The sequence below is a fragment of the Pan paniscus genome, chromosome 8 (assembly GCF_029289425.2).
Source record: "Pan paniscus chromosome 8, NHGRI_mPanPan1-v2.0_pri, whole genome shotgun sequence".
Lineage (NCBI taxonomy): Eukaryota > Metazoa > Chordata > Mammalia > Primates > Hominidae > Pan > Pan paniscus.
Window position 1 is genome coordinate 115,265,140 of NC_073257.2, and position 15,884 is coordinate 115,281,023.

Here is a 15,884-nt window from a genome sequence, read left to right on the forward strand (position 1 = left end):
CACCTAGGGTGGAGTGCAGAGGTGAGATCTCAGCTCACTGCAACCTCTGCCTCCCGGGTTCAAACGATTCTTGTGCCTCAGCCTCGGCCTCCTGAATAGCTGGGATTACAGGCACCCTCCACCATGCCCGGCTAATTTTTGTATTTTTAGTAGAGACAGGATTTTGCCGTGTTGCCCAGGCTGGTCTTGAACTCCTGACCTCAAGTGATCTGGCCGCCTCAGCCTCCCAAAGTGCTGGGATTACAGGCGTGAGCCACCGTGCCCAGCCATATAAACCTTATTTTATTTTATTATTTTAATTTAATTTTATTTTTTGAGATGGAGTCTCGCTCTGACACCTAGGCTGGAGTGCGGTGGTGTGATTTTGGCTCACTGCAACCTCCGCCTCCCAGTTCAAGTGATTCTCCTGCCTCAGCCTCCTGAGTAGCTGGGATTATAGGCATGAGCCACCACGCCCAGCTAATTTTTGTATTTTCAGTAGAGACGGGGTTTCACCAGGTTGACCAGGCTGGACTTGAATTCCTGAGCTCAGGCAATCCACCCGCCTCAGCCTCCTAAAGTGCTGTGATAACAGGCATGAACCCCCGCGCCCGGCCAAACTTAGTATTTTATTTTTGTTTATTTTTTTTTGAGATGGAGTCTCACTCTGTTGCCCAGGCTGGAGTGCAGTGGCATGATTTCGGCTCACTGCAACCTCTGCCTCCTGGGTTCAAGTGATTCTCTTGCGTCAGCCTCACAAGTAGATGGGATTACAGGTGCCCACCACCCTGCTTGGCTAATTTTGGTATTTTTAGTAGAGATGGGGTTTCACCATGTTGGCCAGGCTGGTCTTGAACTCCTAACCTCAGGTGATCCACCTGCCTCAGCCTCCCAAATTGTTGGGATTACAGGCATGAGCCAGTGCGCTTGGCCAATATTTTAAATCAAGAATTTTAAAAGTCTTTATATATTCCTTAAAATAGAGGATTGAGGAGATATTTAGTATAGTGTGAAAATGATTAACATTTGCTTCCTATCTCTAAATATCCTAAAATAGTATTGTTTAGTCTAACCCTTTTATTGGCAGGGTCTCACTGCAGTAGATGTCACTGATGATTCTAGTCTGATTGCTGGAGGTTTTGCAGATTCAACTGTCAGAGTGTGGTCGGTAACACCCAAAAAGCTTCGTAGTGTCAAACAAGCGTCAGGTAACTGAGATGACCTTTTGGAATGTGAACTTGCCATTAGTCTATACCAATCTTGATTCCATGGAAAATACACAGGAGATTGTGTTCTTTACAGAAATTCACTTGATTTTACTTTAACTCAAGATTCTAACATTCCCAACAGTGAAAAAAGCTTTGGAGTGACTGGGGTGCTAGACTGGTTTAATTTCTTTAGGTCTCAGTTTTCTCATCTGTAGAATGAGTGAGTATTAAGCTAAAAAACTTAAAAGTTAAAAATCTAACATTTTATGATTGCTTGTATATCTTAAAAAATCTTTAAATAAGGGATGGTACTTCCTGTTTTAGTCATAAAAATGGCTAAAAAGAACAAATAAGGTCAGGATTTTATTTGAAAGTTTTTTACTTTTTGTTTTTTTGAGACAGAGTCTCGCCCTGTCACCCAGGCTAGAGTGCAATGGCGCAGTCTTGGCTCACTACAGCCTCTACCTCCCAGGTTCAAGGGATTTTCCTGTGTCAGCCTCCCCAGCAACCCAGTAGCTGGGATTACAGGTGCCCACCACCATGCCCAGGTAATTTTTGTATTTTTAGTAGAGATAGGGTTTCGCCATGTTGGCCAGGCTGGTCTCGAACTCCTGACCTCAGGTGATCCGCCTGTCTGGCCTCCCAAAGTGCTGGAATTATAGGTGGCTCACTGCAACCTCCGCCTCCCGGGTTCAAGCGATTTTCCTGCCTCCACACCCGGCCTGAAATAAAAGTTTTTTACTAACTATATTATTTAAATAAAACAATATATTTTAAATTATTTCAATATTTCCATAGGTTTTTTTTTTTAATTTTTAAATTTTTTTTAGATGGGGTCTCACTCTGTTGCCCAGGCTAGAATGCAGTGGTGTGATCACGGCTCACTGCAGCCTCTAATCCCTGGGCTGAAGTGATCCTCCCACTTCAGCCTCCTGAGTAGCTGAGACTACAGGTGTGTGCAACCACACTGGCTAATTTTTTATTTTTTGTAGAGACAGGGTTTCTCCATGTTGTCCAGGCTGGTCTCGAACTCCTCTGGGCTCAAGCAATCTGCCCGCCTCGGCCTACCAAAATTCTGAGACTACAGGTGTGAGCCACCATGCCTGGCCCATAGTTTTCATTTTGTGAAACACTGTGGCATAGTGGGCAAAACTGAGTTTCAGTTCTGGTTCCCACACTGAGTAGCTGTGTGCACTCTAGCAAATTATCTGTTCTGAACGTCAGTTTCTTCTCTTACACGCTGAGATGATACTGCCTAATTTAGAGGGATTAGCAAAGTGTGGTTGGTATATAGAAGGAAATTTTCAAATGTTAATTCCTCTCCTGCACTGTGATATGATTACTTTAAAAGTTTTGATGAATGTACTTTTAAAATATCAATATTTCTGGACCATTTTAGATCTTAGTCTTATAGACAAAGAATCAGATGATGTCTTAGAAAGAATCATGGATGAGAAAACAGCAAGTGAGTTGAAGATTTTGTATGGTCACAGTGGGCCTGTCTACGGAGCCAGCTTCAGTCCGGATAGGTAAAATACAAACAATAAAAATTAAATACTGCTATGTTATATTGAAATTATATAAAAGTTAACTACTGGAAACATTATGCAAATGCTGGGAAAATTCTGATAAAAATCTCATGGTTGTCTGACGTTCATCATCTTTTAGAATCTTGCCATTTGCTAATTCATCTTTGAATCCTGGTGTTTGTACATGGTAGCAATTTAATGTATACTCACTTTTTTTTTTTTTTGAGACAGAGTTTCGCTCTTGTTGCCCAGGTTGGAGTGCAATGGCGTGATCTTGGCTTACCGCAACCTCCGCCTCCTGGGTTCAAGCGATTCTCCTGGCTCAGCCTCCTGAGTAGCTGGGATTACAGGCATGTGCCACCACACCTGGCTAATTTTATTTTTTTATTAGAGATGGGGTTTCTCCATGTTGGTCAGGCTGGTCTTGAACTCTCAACCTCAGGTGATCTGCCCACCTCAGCCTCCCAAAGTGCTGGGATTACAGGCGTGAGCCACTGTGCCTGGCCTGTATACTCAAATTTATAGAATCAAAATGCACAGTTTCAGGGCTTACTGGTTTTAAAAATTAGCTTTAGTATTTCCTTTTTTTTTTTTTAATTATTTTTATTTGTTACCCAATGGTAAATAACCAACCAAAGCTTTAGTTTTATAGAACTCCATTAGGGGTTGAATTGCTTCATTGGGTCCCTGCATTGTGTCTTCTGGCTGCTTCATCAAATTTAAGACAAATTCCTGACATTAATGGCATATTAGCTAGTAATTGAGGATTAATCTTTCTATAATCAAAAGTACTAAGAGTAAATGAAAAAGGAAATTCAAAATTGGTTTGCTTCCCTTTAGGTGTATGATTACAATGTCATCCTATGTGTATAGGTATTTGCCTATTTTTCATGATCTCTAACACTGTAAAAATGGGTGGAGGGTGTTTTGTATTCATAATACCATCAGTATATTACTTGGATAGATAATAGCTTTCAGGCTGGGCACAGTGGCTCACGCCTATAATCCCAGCACTTTGGGAGGCCAAGACAGGCGCATCACCTGAGATCAGGAGTTTGAGACCAGCCTGGCCAACATGGGAAATCCCGTCTCCACTGAAAGTACAAAAATTAGCAGGGTGTGGTGGCGCCCACCTGTAATCCTGGCTACTTGGGAGGCCGAGGCAGGAAAGTCACTTGAACCTGGTTGCAATGAGCCGAGATTGCACCACTGCACTCCAGCCTGGGTGATAAGAGCAAAACTCCATCTCAAAAAAAGAAGAAAAGAAAAAAAGATAATAGCTTTCCATCCATCAAGGTTTCATCATTACGAAACTTTGAGAATTAGGTTTTTTGTTGCTTGATAAGGTTTTGCCAGATGATACATTTTTATTTGAGGGAAACGTCTGATTTCAGTGAAAATTGTAATAACCTTCTATCAATCTTTTGTGTTTATGCTTGAAAAAGGTAGAGAATTATTAGCATGTCTGTAGTTTTTTTTTCTTTTTCTTCAAAAGACATTTCCTTTTTAATTCTTACATAGCTTACACAGCATGGGAAAATAGCATCTTTATTTTAGGGTCAAAAATTGTTGAGTTTTAAGTGACATATCACATTTCTTAAACTTTCTCAATTGACCTTATTTGACTATACTTTGTTAATTACCCCTGCTATTTTTTTCTTGTAAAGAACTGTGATTTTCCCTAAGTTTTTGTATCATATTACCTCATTCAGTAGGTGCTCGGTATATGTAGAGTGTCAGGGTTAACATTAGTTTGGTTAGTTCTTTCAATTGATACCTACTGTGAATTGCGTGTATGAATTAAAAGTGAGATGCAGCATGTTAGGTATATTTAATATAGTCAAATGTATATAAAATATTTAATGTATTCAAATGTATATAAAACTGGGCAGGTGACCAAAGGTTACTCTGGGAGTCAAATATATCACCTTCTCTTCTCTCAGGAACTATCTGCTTTCCTCTTCAGAGGACGGAACTGTTAGATTGTGGAGCCTTCAAACATTTACTTGTTTGGTGGGATATAAAGGACACAACTATCCAGTATGGGACACACAATTTTCTCCATATGGATATTATTTTGTGTCAGGGGGCCATGACCGAGTAGCTCGGTAAGAACACTGTGATCTTATGACTGGGTCTATTCAATGAACAGAATGGTTTCTTGTTGGGAATTACACAGCCAGCCAAATTCATTTACACTTCCATTATTGAGGTTCAACTTTCTGAGAAGCTTTTGCATTTATAACTTATTTGAAATTGGGGCCGGGCGCAGTGGCTCATGCCTGTAATCCCAGCACTTTGGGAGGCCGAGGTGGATGGATCACCTGAGGTCAAGAGTTTGAGACCAGCCTGGCCAACATGGTGGAACCCCGTCTCTACTAAAAATACAAAAATTAGCCGGGCGTGGTGGTAGGCACCTGTAATCCCAGCTATTCAGGAGGCTGAGGCAGGAGAATCGTTTGAACCCGAGAGGCGGAGGTTGCAGTGAGCCGAGATCGCACCATTGCACTCCAGCCTGGGGGACAAGAGCGAGACTTCATCTCAAAAAAAAAAAAAAAAAAGAAAAGAAATTGGGGCAGGAGTATTATTATATCTGCAATTACATCTATATGAATCCTGGTTTTTAAAAAATAATTAACAATCCTCCCTCCCAACCCCATCAGATGCTTAACCTTGTCTTCCATACCACTGTGAGCACCTTTATGTTTCTCTGTCATCTGCTTAGAAGTTGAGGATAAGGTAGTTCAGGTTATAAACTATTTGGCCAGGTGCAGTGGCTCACGCCTGTAATCCCAGCACTTTGGGAGGCCAAGGAGGGCAGATAACTTGAGGCCAGAAGTTCCAGACCAGCCTGGCCAACATGACGAAACCCTGTCTCTACTGAAAAAAAAAAAAAATTAGCCGGGTGTGGTGGCATGTGCCTGTAGTCCCAGCTACTCAGGAGGCTGAGGCAGAATTGCTTGAACCCAGGAGGCAGAGGTTGCAGTGAGCCGAGATTGCACCACGGCATTCTAGCCTGGATGACAGAGTGAGACTGTCTCAAAACAAAACAACTATTTGGTGGCCAGAACTAGGGGAAAATACTTTTGTGTGGTTTAGACTAGGAATAGAGGAGGAAGAATATACAGAGAATTGGAGTTCTAGAACTTAAGTTTTGGCTGGCTACAGTGGTACACGCCTATAGTCCCAGCTACTGGGGAGGCTGAGGTGGGAGGATTGCTGGAACCGAGTTTGAATCCAGCTTGGGCAACAGAGCAAGACCTCAGCATTTTTTTTTTTTTTTTGAGACAGAGTCTCGCTCTGTTACCCAGGCTGGAGTGCAGTGTCGCCATCTCGGCTCACTGCAACCTCTACCTCCTGGGTTCAAGCAGTTCTCCTGCCTCAGCTTCCTGAGTAGCTGGGATTACAGGCGTGCACCACCATGCCTGGCTAATTTTTTGTATTTTTAGTAAAGACGGTGTTTCACCATGTTGGTCAGTCTGGTCTCGAACTCCTGACCTCGTGATCTGCATGCCTCGGCCTCCCAAAGTGCTAGAATTGTAAGCGTGAGCCCCCATGCCTGGCCAAGACCTCAGCTTAAAAAAAAAAAAAAAAATTGTACCAGATGAACTCTTAAGACTGTGAGTCTCATTTTTCTTCCCCTCAGTTAACTAGTAAGTGGGGGGCCCACTCAGAACTAACTTTTCATGTGGATGTTTCTGTATTTATTTTGTATAGATTTTTGGCATTTCACAGCTATCTACTAATTGTCATCTTTTGCTTTCAATAACTTTATAAAAGGCTCTGGGCTACAGACCACTATCAGCCTTTAAGAATATTTGCCGGCCATCTTGCTGATGTGAATTGTACCAGATTCCATCCAAATTCTAATTATGTTGCTACGGGCTCTGCAGACAGAACTGTGCGGCTCTGGGACGTCCTGAATGGTAACTGTGTAAGGATCTTCACTGGACACAAGGTATTTTACACTCTTATTATTCCAGCATCCAAGGTTGCTTTCAAAATAAAAATATTTTTTAAACAAGTGACACATAAATTTTAAAGATACCATTCTTACTACAAAACTTTAAAATTTTGTCTTATTTTCCTAGACATACTTTGATCTTTTCTATGAACTTTTTTCTAGGGACCAATTCATTCCTTGACATTTTCTCCCAATGGGAGATTCCTGGCTACAGGAGCAACAGATGGCAGAGTGCTTCTTTGGGATATTGGACATGGTTTGATGGTTGGAGAATTAAAAGGCCACACTGATACAGTCTGTTCACTTAGGTTTAGTAGAGATGGTGAAATTTTGGCATCAGGTAAATGACTATTAATGGCTTTATGGTAAATGCTATGTTAAGAGGAAACAGTGTTGACGACTGCAACACTAAGTCCTTATGTTTTAGGTTTTACTTCCCTTTAGCTATGATTCCAGAGTGTCATCCTACATCAATCACTTCTCAGGTTAAAGTACTGCTTGATAATGCTCCTTAGGAAGGAATAGAGTTGTTGGTCAAGTTTAGATTTTTCACCCAAAATGTACAGTAAATACATAGTGTAGTGGACAAAATGTCCGAATGTAAATATGATGGATGCAACTAATGGTTTCCTTTGACTTCCCCTTAGGTTCAATGGATAATACAGTTCGATTATGGGATGCTATCAAAGCCTTTGAAGATTTAGAGACCGATGACTTTACTACAGCCACTGGGCATATAAATTTACCTGAGAATTCACAGGAGTTATTGTTGGGAACATATATGACCAAATCAACACCAGTTGTACACCTTCATTTTACTCGAAGAAACCTGGTTCTAGCTGCAGGAGCTTATAGTCCACAATAAACCATCGGTATTAAAGACCTTTTGGAAGCTACTGTTTTTAAAAAGGGAGACTAAAAGCAAATACCTCAGTGATTAATATTTAAGCTACAGAGAATGTTTTTGTCTATATGGATCTGGAAGTATGCTGCTTGGAAAATCTGAACAGGACAGTTCCACGTTTCTATAGCAACCACATTTGACTAATTTCCGTTAGTTGAATAAGAGGTATTATGATCATGGAGGGAACATTTATGGTGCTTTGGATTGTGTGGAAACTATGCATTTTCTGTTCAAATGCTATTTTAATTTATTACATTTAGAAAAAAAGTTGATTTCAATAATTCATCCTGCTTCAAGATTCAAATTCAGAAATATACTATCATCTTGAATTTTAGCTGAAGAATCCTATGAGCATGTATGTTTCTGCTGTAAAAACGTAGTTACTGTATGGCACTCAAAAACTATGTTAAATGATCCACTAACTTTTTTTTTCTTGGCCCATGATTAGTGGAATGTATGTAACTAGGTAGGGTTCCTTTCTTAGATCTAGATGAAGTACAGCCACCCACTGACATCTGAATTTATATACCTGTTGAGTTTTGAGTGCACCCAAACACTCGATAAAACCAGGTGAAGAAATTTAGCTTCCATGTTCTACTTCAGCTAAAACAGCTACATACAACCTAGTACACTTGAAGTCAGACAGACATTTCAGTTGCTTACCTCCAGTACTGAGCCTTGCTTTGGGAAACTAAAAGATTTAGACCAAGTCACTGCCAGTTTTTGCCTTTGTTGCATTTTGTACAGTTTTTATATTTTTGATATCTTGTAAATAAAGACAACCAGCTTTTCCAGGTTCATAATTTATTGTACAAATTGAATTATCACATGATGAGTTGGCATTAGCTTCTCCAGGCATGGGAACTTAACAGATGAGGTTAAGAACCGTAGACAGTTTAAAATCCTATAAACAAAGCAAACAGTTTAGATACAAATGTGGTCAGCTTTACTCTTAAGACACTCAAGAATTACTAAGGTAACATGAACCCACTGAAACTGAATGCGAATTTATTAGATTGTCAAAGACGTAACACCAAAAAAATTAAAGTGTATCTCAGATTAATACTTTTTTTTTTTTTGAGACAGAGCTCGCTCTTGTTGCCCAGGCTGGAGTGCAATGGCACAATCTCGGCTCACTGCAACCTCCGCGTCCCAGGTTCAAGTGATTCCCCTGCCTCAGCCTCCCAAGTAGCTGGGATTACAGGCATGTGCCACCACACCCGGCTAATTTTGTATTTTTTAGTAGAGACAGGGTTTCACCATGTTGGTCAGGCTGGTCTCGAACTCCTGACCTCAAGTGATCCACCCGCCTCAGCCTCCCAAAGTACTGGGATTACAGGTGTAAGCCACTGTGCCTGGCCTCAGATTAATACATTTTAACCTAACATTCCACCTTTAACAAATAAGCTACCAACAATTTAGTATGATCCTAAAGGTATACTACTGGAAAAGTCTAGCATATAAAGTAACATCTTTTTTTTTTGTTCGGAGACACAGTCTCGCTCTATCCCCCAGGATGGAGTGTAGCGGTGCAATCTCGGCTCACTGCAACCTCTGCCTCCTGGGTTCAAGTGATTCTCACGCCTCAGCCTCTCGAGTAGCTGGGATTACAGGTGCCTGCCACCACGCCCGGCTAATTTTTATATTTTTAGTAGAGATGGGGTTTCACCATGTTGGCCAGGCTGGTCTCGAACTCCTGATCTCAGATGGTCCACCCACCTCAGCCTCCCAAAGTGCTGGGATTACAGGCGTGAGCCACCACGCCCAGCCTCTCCATTTTTGTAATGGGGATACTACCACCCTTCTGAAGTTAGGAGGTAATTAATATAAAAAATTGGGCAAAATACTACCTGTTCGTCAGGAATAAGCCAGTGATCACTGCATTGTCGGATATGCACTCCCTAAGGTCAACTGTTTTGAGATTGGAAAAGCTCTTAAGCATAGAAGAGGCCAGGCACAGTGGCTCATGCCTGTAATCCCAGCACTTTGGGAGACTGAGGCAGGTGGATCACTTGAGCCCAGGAGTTTGAGAGCAGCCTGGGCAACATCACAAAACCCTGTCTACCAAAAGAAAATACAAAAATTAACTGGGTGTGGTGGCATGCACCTGAAATCCCAGCTATTCAGGAGGCTGAGGCGGGAGGGTCACTTGAGCCCGGGAAGCAGAGGTTGCAGTGATCTGAGATCGCACCACTTCACTCCAGCCTGGGCAACAGAGCTAGAGTCTCAAAAATATCCGGGCTGGGTGTGGTGGCTCACACCTGTAATCCCAACACTTTGGGAAGCCAAGGCGGGCATATCACCTGAGGTCAGGAGTTTGAGACCAGCCTGACCAACATGGTGAAACCTCGTCTCTACTAAAAATACAAAAAAATTAGCCATGCGTGGTGGTGTGCACATGTAATCCCAGCTACTCAGGAGCCTGAGGCAGGAGAATTGTTTGAACCGGGAGGCAGAGGTTGCAGTGAGCCAAGATCATGCCATTGCACTCCAGCCTGGGCAACAAGAGTGAAACGCCATCTCAAAAAAAAAAAAAAAAAAAAAAGTCTGCGAAGGAGAGCTACATCAGATGAAGATCTGGCATTTGGGCTTTCCACATATCACCCATTGCCAACACAACAGATATTTAAAGGATGGGCAAATGGGGGTTGGAGGATTATAAGAAAATAAAACCTATGGGGATTTAAGGAAAAGACAGAATTACATAAACATTGGAAACAAACTAGAAAAAGAAATATTTGCAACTGATATAAAAGGTTGGCTAATGATTACATAAAGAGCTTCCAAGTCACCCAATTGATAAATAAAAACATGTATAGAATGAATTGTATTTTCAAGAAAAATGCAAACAGTAAACACAGAAAAACATGCCCTTCAAAAAGCAAGAAACACAATTTTTTTTACTCATCAAATTAGCAAAAACCAGAAAGTTACATTTCACGTTGGCTGGGCAAAAGACACACCCATTTACAAAGCTGGGTACCCCATAATTGGGAAAGCACTTTTGCCTAAGATGACAATCCTAGATATAGACAAGGCTTCATGCTCAAAAGCATTCATTGTAGTATTACTAATTCTAATGGGAACGAGAGTTCCTCTCTGAAATAGTTCATATATTTATAAACAGACATGCATTCAAATTAAAGATATATTTGGTATAAGACAAAATTACAGACGTGATCATAGTCACTGGAAACCAAACAAAATACATGTAACAAAAATTGTTAGGGTCTTGGGACATGGGCAATATTTTTCTCCCTTTTTTTTTTGAGACGAAGTCTTGCTCTTGTCCCCCAGGCTGGAGTGCAATGGCGTGATCTCAGCTCACTGCAACCTCTGCCTCTTGGGCTCAAGCTATTCTCCTGCCTCAGCCTCCCGAGTAGCTGGGATTATAGGCGCCTGCCACCACACCTGGCTAACTTTTGTATTTTTAGTAGAGATGGGGTTTCACCATGTTGGCCAGGCTAGTCTCAAACTCCTGACCTCAGGTGATCCGCCTGCCTCGGCCTCCCATTGTGCTGGGATTACAGGCACAAGCCACTGCACCCAGCCTCTTTTTCTTTTTTTTGAGACACGGTTTTGCTCTTTCGCCCAAGCTGGAATGCAGTGGCGTGATCTCGGCTCACTGCAACCTTCGCCTCCTGGACTTAAGCAGTTCTCCCACCCTGGCTAATTTTTGTTTTTTGGTAGAGATGGGGTTTCATCATGTTGCCCAGGCTGGTCTTGAACTCCTGGGCTCAAGTCATCTGCCCGCCTTGGCCTGCCAAAGTGCTGGGATTACAGGTATGAGCCACTATACTAGGCCTCTGTATTTTTTTTTCTTGTATGCTATAAATTTTGCAAAATGACAATGGTTTATTTTTATACTAAATGTTAGGGAAAAATCCTAACATCAAAATGGCTAAATTATAAAGGTTTAAATGTCAACTTCTTACCATTTATGTTGCTTTCACAGCTGGAGTTTTTTTGGACCTTAACTTGAAATATAAGACAATCAATGCAATGCTTCCATATGTGGCCAGTACACACTGAGAAAGAAAGAAAAAAGTAAACAAGACTTCTTGTTCCATCTATATTATTTTAAAATATAACTGCTTAAAGTTATCAATACTTACGTTCATTCTACCTGTGAGAGTATAAGAGTTGAAATATTTTTTAATACCAGTGAACTGGTATTGCGCATCACTTTCTGGACCTGCCATGATTTCAATCTTTTAAAAAAAGAAAGAAAGCAACATTAAATTGGTTTGGATGTAATTTAAAAGTAAATAAATTTTGTCTTGTTTTAGTCTAAAAACTCAAGGTCACTGCATATAAATACTGTAAATTTTTATCTATATCTCACCCAACACAGTAGTAGCAAAGATGGTGGAAAAAGCCTTCCCGCTAAGAAAAGCTTTTGGAAGTAGGATTTTACCTTGATTGCTATTTCATGAACACCTCAAAATACATCAAATCACACAATAGCCCCTGCTAAGTTCATTCTCTGACCCAATACAGCTTAATATTTTCATTCCTGGCTCCATCACACCATAGTCCATTGAATTAATCCATTTTAAGGCTACTCAAAAATTGGAGCTGGTATTTTTCAAACATTCAACGGGTGACCATCAACTAAACAGCTCAATTACAACCCCTACTTATACAATTTTTCTTGTTATAAGTAATTTAGGACCTCCATGGGAGAAGGGAGAAGGGATAATTTATTAAATGGAGTTAATAATAGCTACTGGTGGTAGTAAGGAAGCTGGAATCCTTGCACCACCACCAAAATAGATAAAAGATTTAAATGTAAATAGTGAAACCAAAAAGTCCTGGAAGAAAACATGGGGAAATATTTAAGTCATCTCAGGGAAGGGAAAATATTAAGAAAAAAAGCCAAAAACCAAAAAAAACATAAAACCTATTAGTCAAAGAAATGTAAAATGAGATCAATATTTAATCATCAAACAAGCAAAAATAAAATTATGGTAAGTAGTAGTATTAAGTATGTGAGAAAACTAAGAATTCTCTCTCTCTTGCTTGGAGTATAAACTGGTAAAACCAGCCTGGCATGGTGGCTCATGCCTGTAATCCCAGCACTTTGGGAGGCCAAGGCGGGTGGATGCGAGGTCAGGAGATCGAGACCATCCTGGCTAACACGGTGAAACCTGTCTCTACTAAAAATACAAAAAATTAGCCGGGCGTGGTGGTGGGCGCCTGTAGTCCCAGCTACTCGGGAGGCTGAGGCAGGAGAATGGCATGAACCTGGGAGGCGGAGCTTGCAGTGAGCCTAGATTGCGCCACTGCACTCCAGCCTGGGTGACAGAGCGAGACGCCGTCTCAAAAAAAATAAATAAATAAATAAATAAAAATAAATAAACTGGTACAACCTTCAGAAAGTGCAATTTGGCAGTATCTTATCGAATTATAAAATGAGTATACCCTTTCATCTAGCTGGTTTTTTTCTCCAGGAATTTACCCTTACTGAAATATTACAAAGTGGAAACAAATTGTGTGGTTCAAAGATGGTCAATGAAATACTGTTTATGAAAATCTTAAAAGTCCATCTATAGAAGACTGATTAAAAAAATGATGGTTTCCATTAAACGACACACAACAGGCACAGATCTTTGTGTACTGACATGGGAAGATGTCCCAAGTAACGTTCAATTTTGTAAGAAAAAATCTTATTTGTGGATTTTATAAAGCACGTCAATGGTTCTGAGTCTTGTCCCTAGACCAGCAGCATTAGCATCACTGGAAACTTGTTAGTGCAAATTCTTAGGCCCTACCTATTGAATCAGAAACTCTGGGTCCAGGAATCTATTTTAATAAGGCTTCTAGATAATTCTAAAGCATGCTAAAGTTTGAAAAATACTGCAGTAAATGAAATAGAAAAATAGTAAGTGTATTAAAAAAAACTCTGGAAGAATATATAGCAAAGGCAGCTTAATCTATAGTACCTGTATATTTTACAAAGGCATGAATTTCTTTTAAAGACAAGACGTATTCAAAAGGTCACCAGAACAAGAGCTGAAAATTCGTATGCATGACCGCCTATCTACCACGACCGACGCCACGCCGAGTCGATTGGCAACACAGACGAGCCGGTCGAGGTCCGGTCGAGATTGGTAGGCAGTGACAGTGACTCAGCTGGGTCTTGATGAAATGGAAGAGGGAGATATCTGTCAGGGAGTCATTGCTATGGAAACTGGAACTCCCCCATTCAAAGGCTTTCAGAGGCATTCTTGTGTAAAGAATTGGCAATGAAAATTTGAGAAAAATGACCTTAATTTTCAAGTTTCAAGAAGGTTCTTGGAGCAATGAAGGAAATCCAAACTTCCTTAGGCCTCTTCAGAGACCTTGGCCAGTCTAGCCCAAGTAGGAAAATCTCCATTAAAAATAACTTTATACACTTGATCTTAGCCAACAGAAGCGAGAAAAGTAACTTTATAATGTAGCTATCAACTGTTCCACTTTACTAAACTTACTAAAGACATACTTCCCCCCGCCCCCCGCCCCACCACCAGCTCCATTCATTTCATGATACATTTTTGGATTCACTTCTTAGGGTTTGAAGTAGGTTTTTAGGAGAAACGCTACAGAAAATAAGGGCTTCACTTTGACCATTAGCGAAAACCTCCACTACATTACATCTAACTAAACTTTTTAGGAGGATATGCCCAACAATACTACGGCGCTTTAAATTTCCCTTTAATTTACACACAATATGGGAGGAAGGCTGATGTTTTGTGATATCCCACAGAAGACTAATTCTGATTGCAGGGAAGTGCATGGTTCAAGAACTGAAATCAATCACTCAAGTTAGTCTGGGTCTTAAAGGAGGAGGACTCTTGAGAGGCTCAAATGGAGGGCCAAATGGGGAACGGGATTGTTGCTGGTGAGATAATGGAGTAAGGTCGAAAATTTTGGTTCTGCACTCTTCAGCACGGTGCAGGTTACTTTAGGGCAAAGATAAAGGAACCCTTGTGTTTACAGTGCCCTTTGTAAGACTCCTAGTTGTGATTTAATGTTGTTAAACGGTGGTATGTTTTAATTAAGTTGCTAACTGCCCTTCTTGAGACAAGGTCTCGCTCTGTCGTCCAGGCTGGAGTGCAGTGGCGCGATCTCGGCTCACTGCAATCTCCGCTTCCCGGGGTCAAGCGGTTCTCCTGCCTCAGCCTCCCGAGTAGCTGGAACTACAGGCGCGCGCCACCACGCCCGGCTAATTTTTGTATTGTTGGTAGGGACGGGGTTTCACCATACTACTCAGGCTGGTCTCGAACTCTGGACCTCAGGTGATCTACCCGCCTCGGCCTCCCAAAGTGCTGGGATTACAGGCGTGAGCCACCGCGCCCGGCCACTAACTGCTCTTAAATGTAACTAATCCTTCCGTGCCTCTCTCCACCTGTGAGATGGGCACTTTATTAAAGGTCCAAAGTGACCAGTAGCTCTTGTTACTTTCTCTGTTCCTCGATATTGCTATTTTCCTTTCTAACTTAACACCTACCTGGAATGGTGAGATCACAAGGTAAGGAAGGCAAAGATGAGTGAGAACCACTCAGGTAACAGAAGCAGCCTCTTGCATTCACGGAGTTTACAGCTCTCTGTTCTGGTTACCTCCTAGGAAAGGCCTTCCCACTGATCGTCTACAGACTGAAATCTAACCCTTTTACAGCGGGCCTGGCGAACTGTAGGGGCCGGGCCACATTCACTCGCTTTGAAAAAGGCTGCAGCGCACCTAAAGGAGGCCCGGCTGGCCAGCTTCCTAAAGCACAGCTCGGTGGGAACAAACAGCTATGGACATACAGAAGAAAAGAGGTTAATTCGGCCGGTGATGGGGATCAGAAGCCCTAGTCCTCGTCCAATATTACGTCACTGGGTGACCTCGAGGGACGCTTCGCGGAGGGCCTCATTTTTCTCCACTGGCGAATGCAATCTAAGGGTCTTCGGAAACTGTGGGAGCCCTTGGGCGCACCTATCCGCCTCACCTCGAGGCTTCTCACCCGCTGGCCGCCCCCTTGCGCCCCTCGTTTTTTCTAGCTCCTTTCCCATTCCCCACCGTTTCTCTCCTCCAAAGCTAAGACCTCGAGTTGCTCCTCGGCCAGAAACGGCGGGCGGTCCTGCAACGTGCAGGCGCGAGGTCCAAGCCCGGCCTCCCCTCTTCACCCACCTGCCAAAGCCGCAAATTCCGCAGCTGGTGTCCTTCAACGAATGCAACCGCCTCTCGGCCCGGCCGGAAGAAGCCACCTCCCCCGCACGCGTTTAGCCGGCCCCCGCGATTCGGCCTAATGCGACGATTGGCTATGGCTCCAAAT

General features: G+C 42.0%; 2 protein-coding genes and 1 non-coding gene across 3 annotated transcripts in view; 1 reads left to right on the forward strand and 2 right to left on the reverse strand.

Moving 5' to 3' along the window:
- TAF5 (TATA-box binding protein associated factor 5) overlaps positions 1 to 8,387 on the forward strand; it is a 21,608-nt gene extending 13,221 nt beyond the window's left edge. The window contains exons 6-11 of the mRNA XM_003825538.6: positions 1,067 to 1,187; positions 2,587 to 2,716; positions 4,660 to 4,824; positions 6,497 to 6,674; positions 6,843 to 7,020; positions 7,328 to 8,387. Coding sequence (XP_003825586.2) covers positions 1,067 to 1,187; positions 2,587 to 2,716; positions 4,660 to 4,824; positions 6,497 to 6,674; positions 6,843 to 7,020; positions 7,328 to 7,545 — 990 coding nt within the window. The 3' untranslated portion in view covers positions 7,546 to 8,387. The remainder of the gene's footprint in view (positions 1 to 1,066; positions 1,188 to 2,586; positions 2,717 to 4,659; positions 4,825 to 6,496; positions 6,675 to 6,842; positions 7,021 to 7,327) is intronic.
- On the reverse strand, positions 8,372 to 15,872 carry ATP5MK (ATP synthase membrane subunit k). Its single transcript, XM_003825540.4, has 4 exons — positions 15,740 to 15,872; positions 11,700 to 11,795; positions 11,520 to 11,612; positions 8,372 to 8,488 (listed from the first exon to the last, which is right to left on the reverse strand). Exons 2-3 carry the CDS (start codon positions 11,784 to 11,786, stop codon positions 11,523 to 11,525), a joined length of 177 nt encoding a protein of 58 aa, XP_003825588.1. The 5' UTR covers positions 11,787 to 11,795; positions 15,740 to 15,872; the 3' UTR covers positions 8,372 to 8,488; positions 11,520 to 11,522.
- On the reverse strand, positions 13,631 to 13,692 carry MIR1307 (microRNA mir-1307). Its single transcript, NR_163078.1, has one exon. It is a non-coding gene; the product is annotated as a microRNA mir-1307 (primary transcript).
- Positions 15,873 to 15,884: the final 12 nt, after the last annotated feature.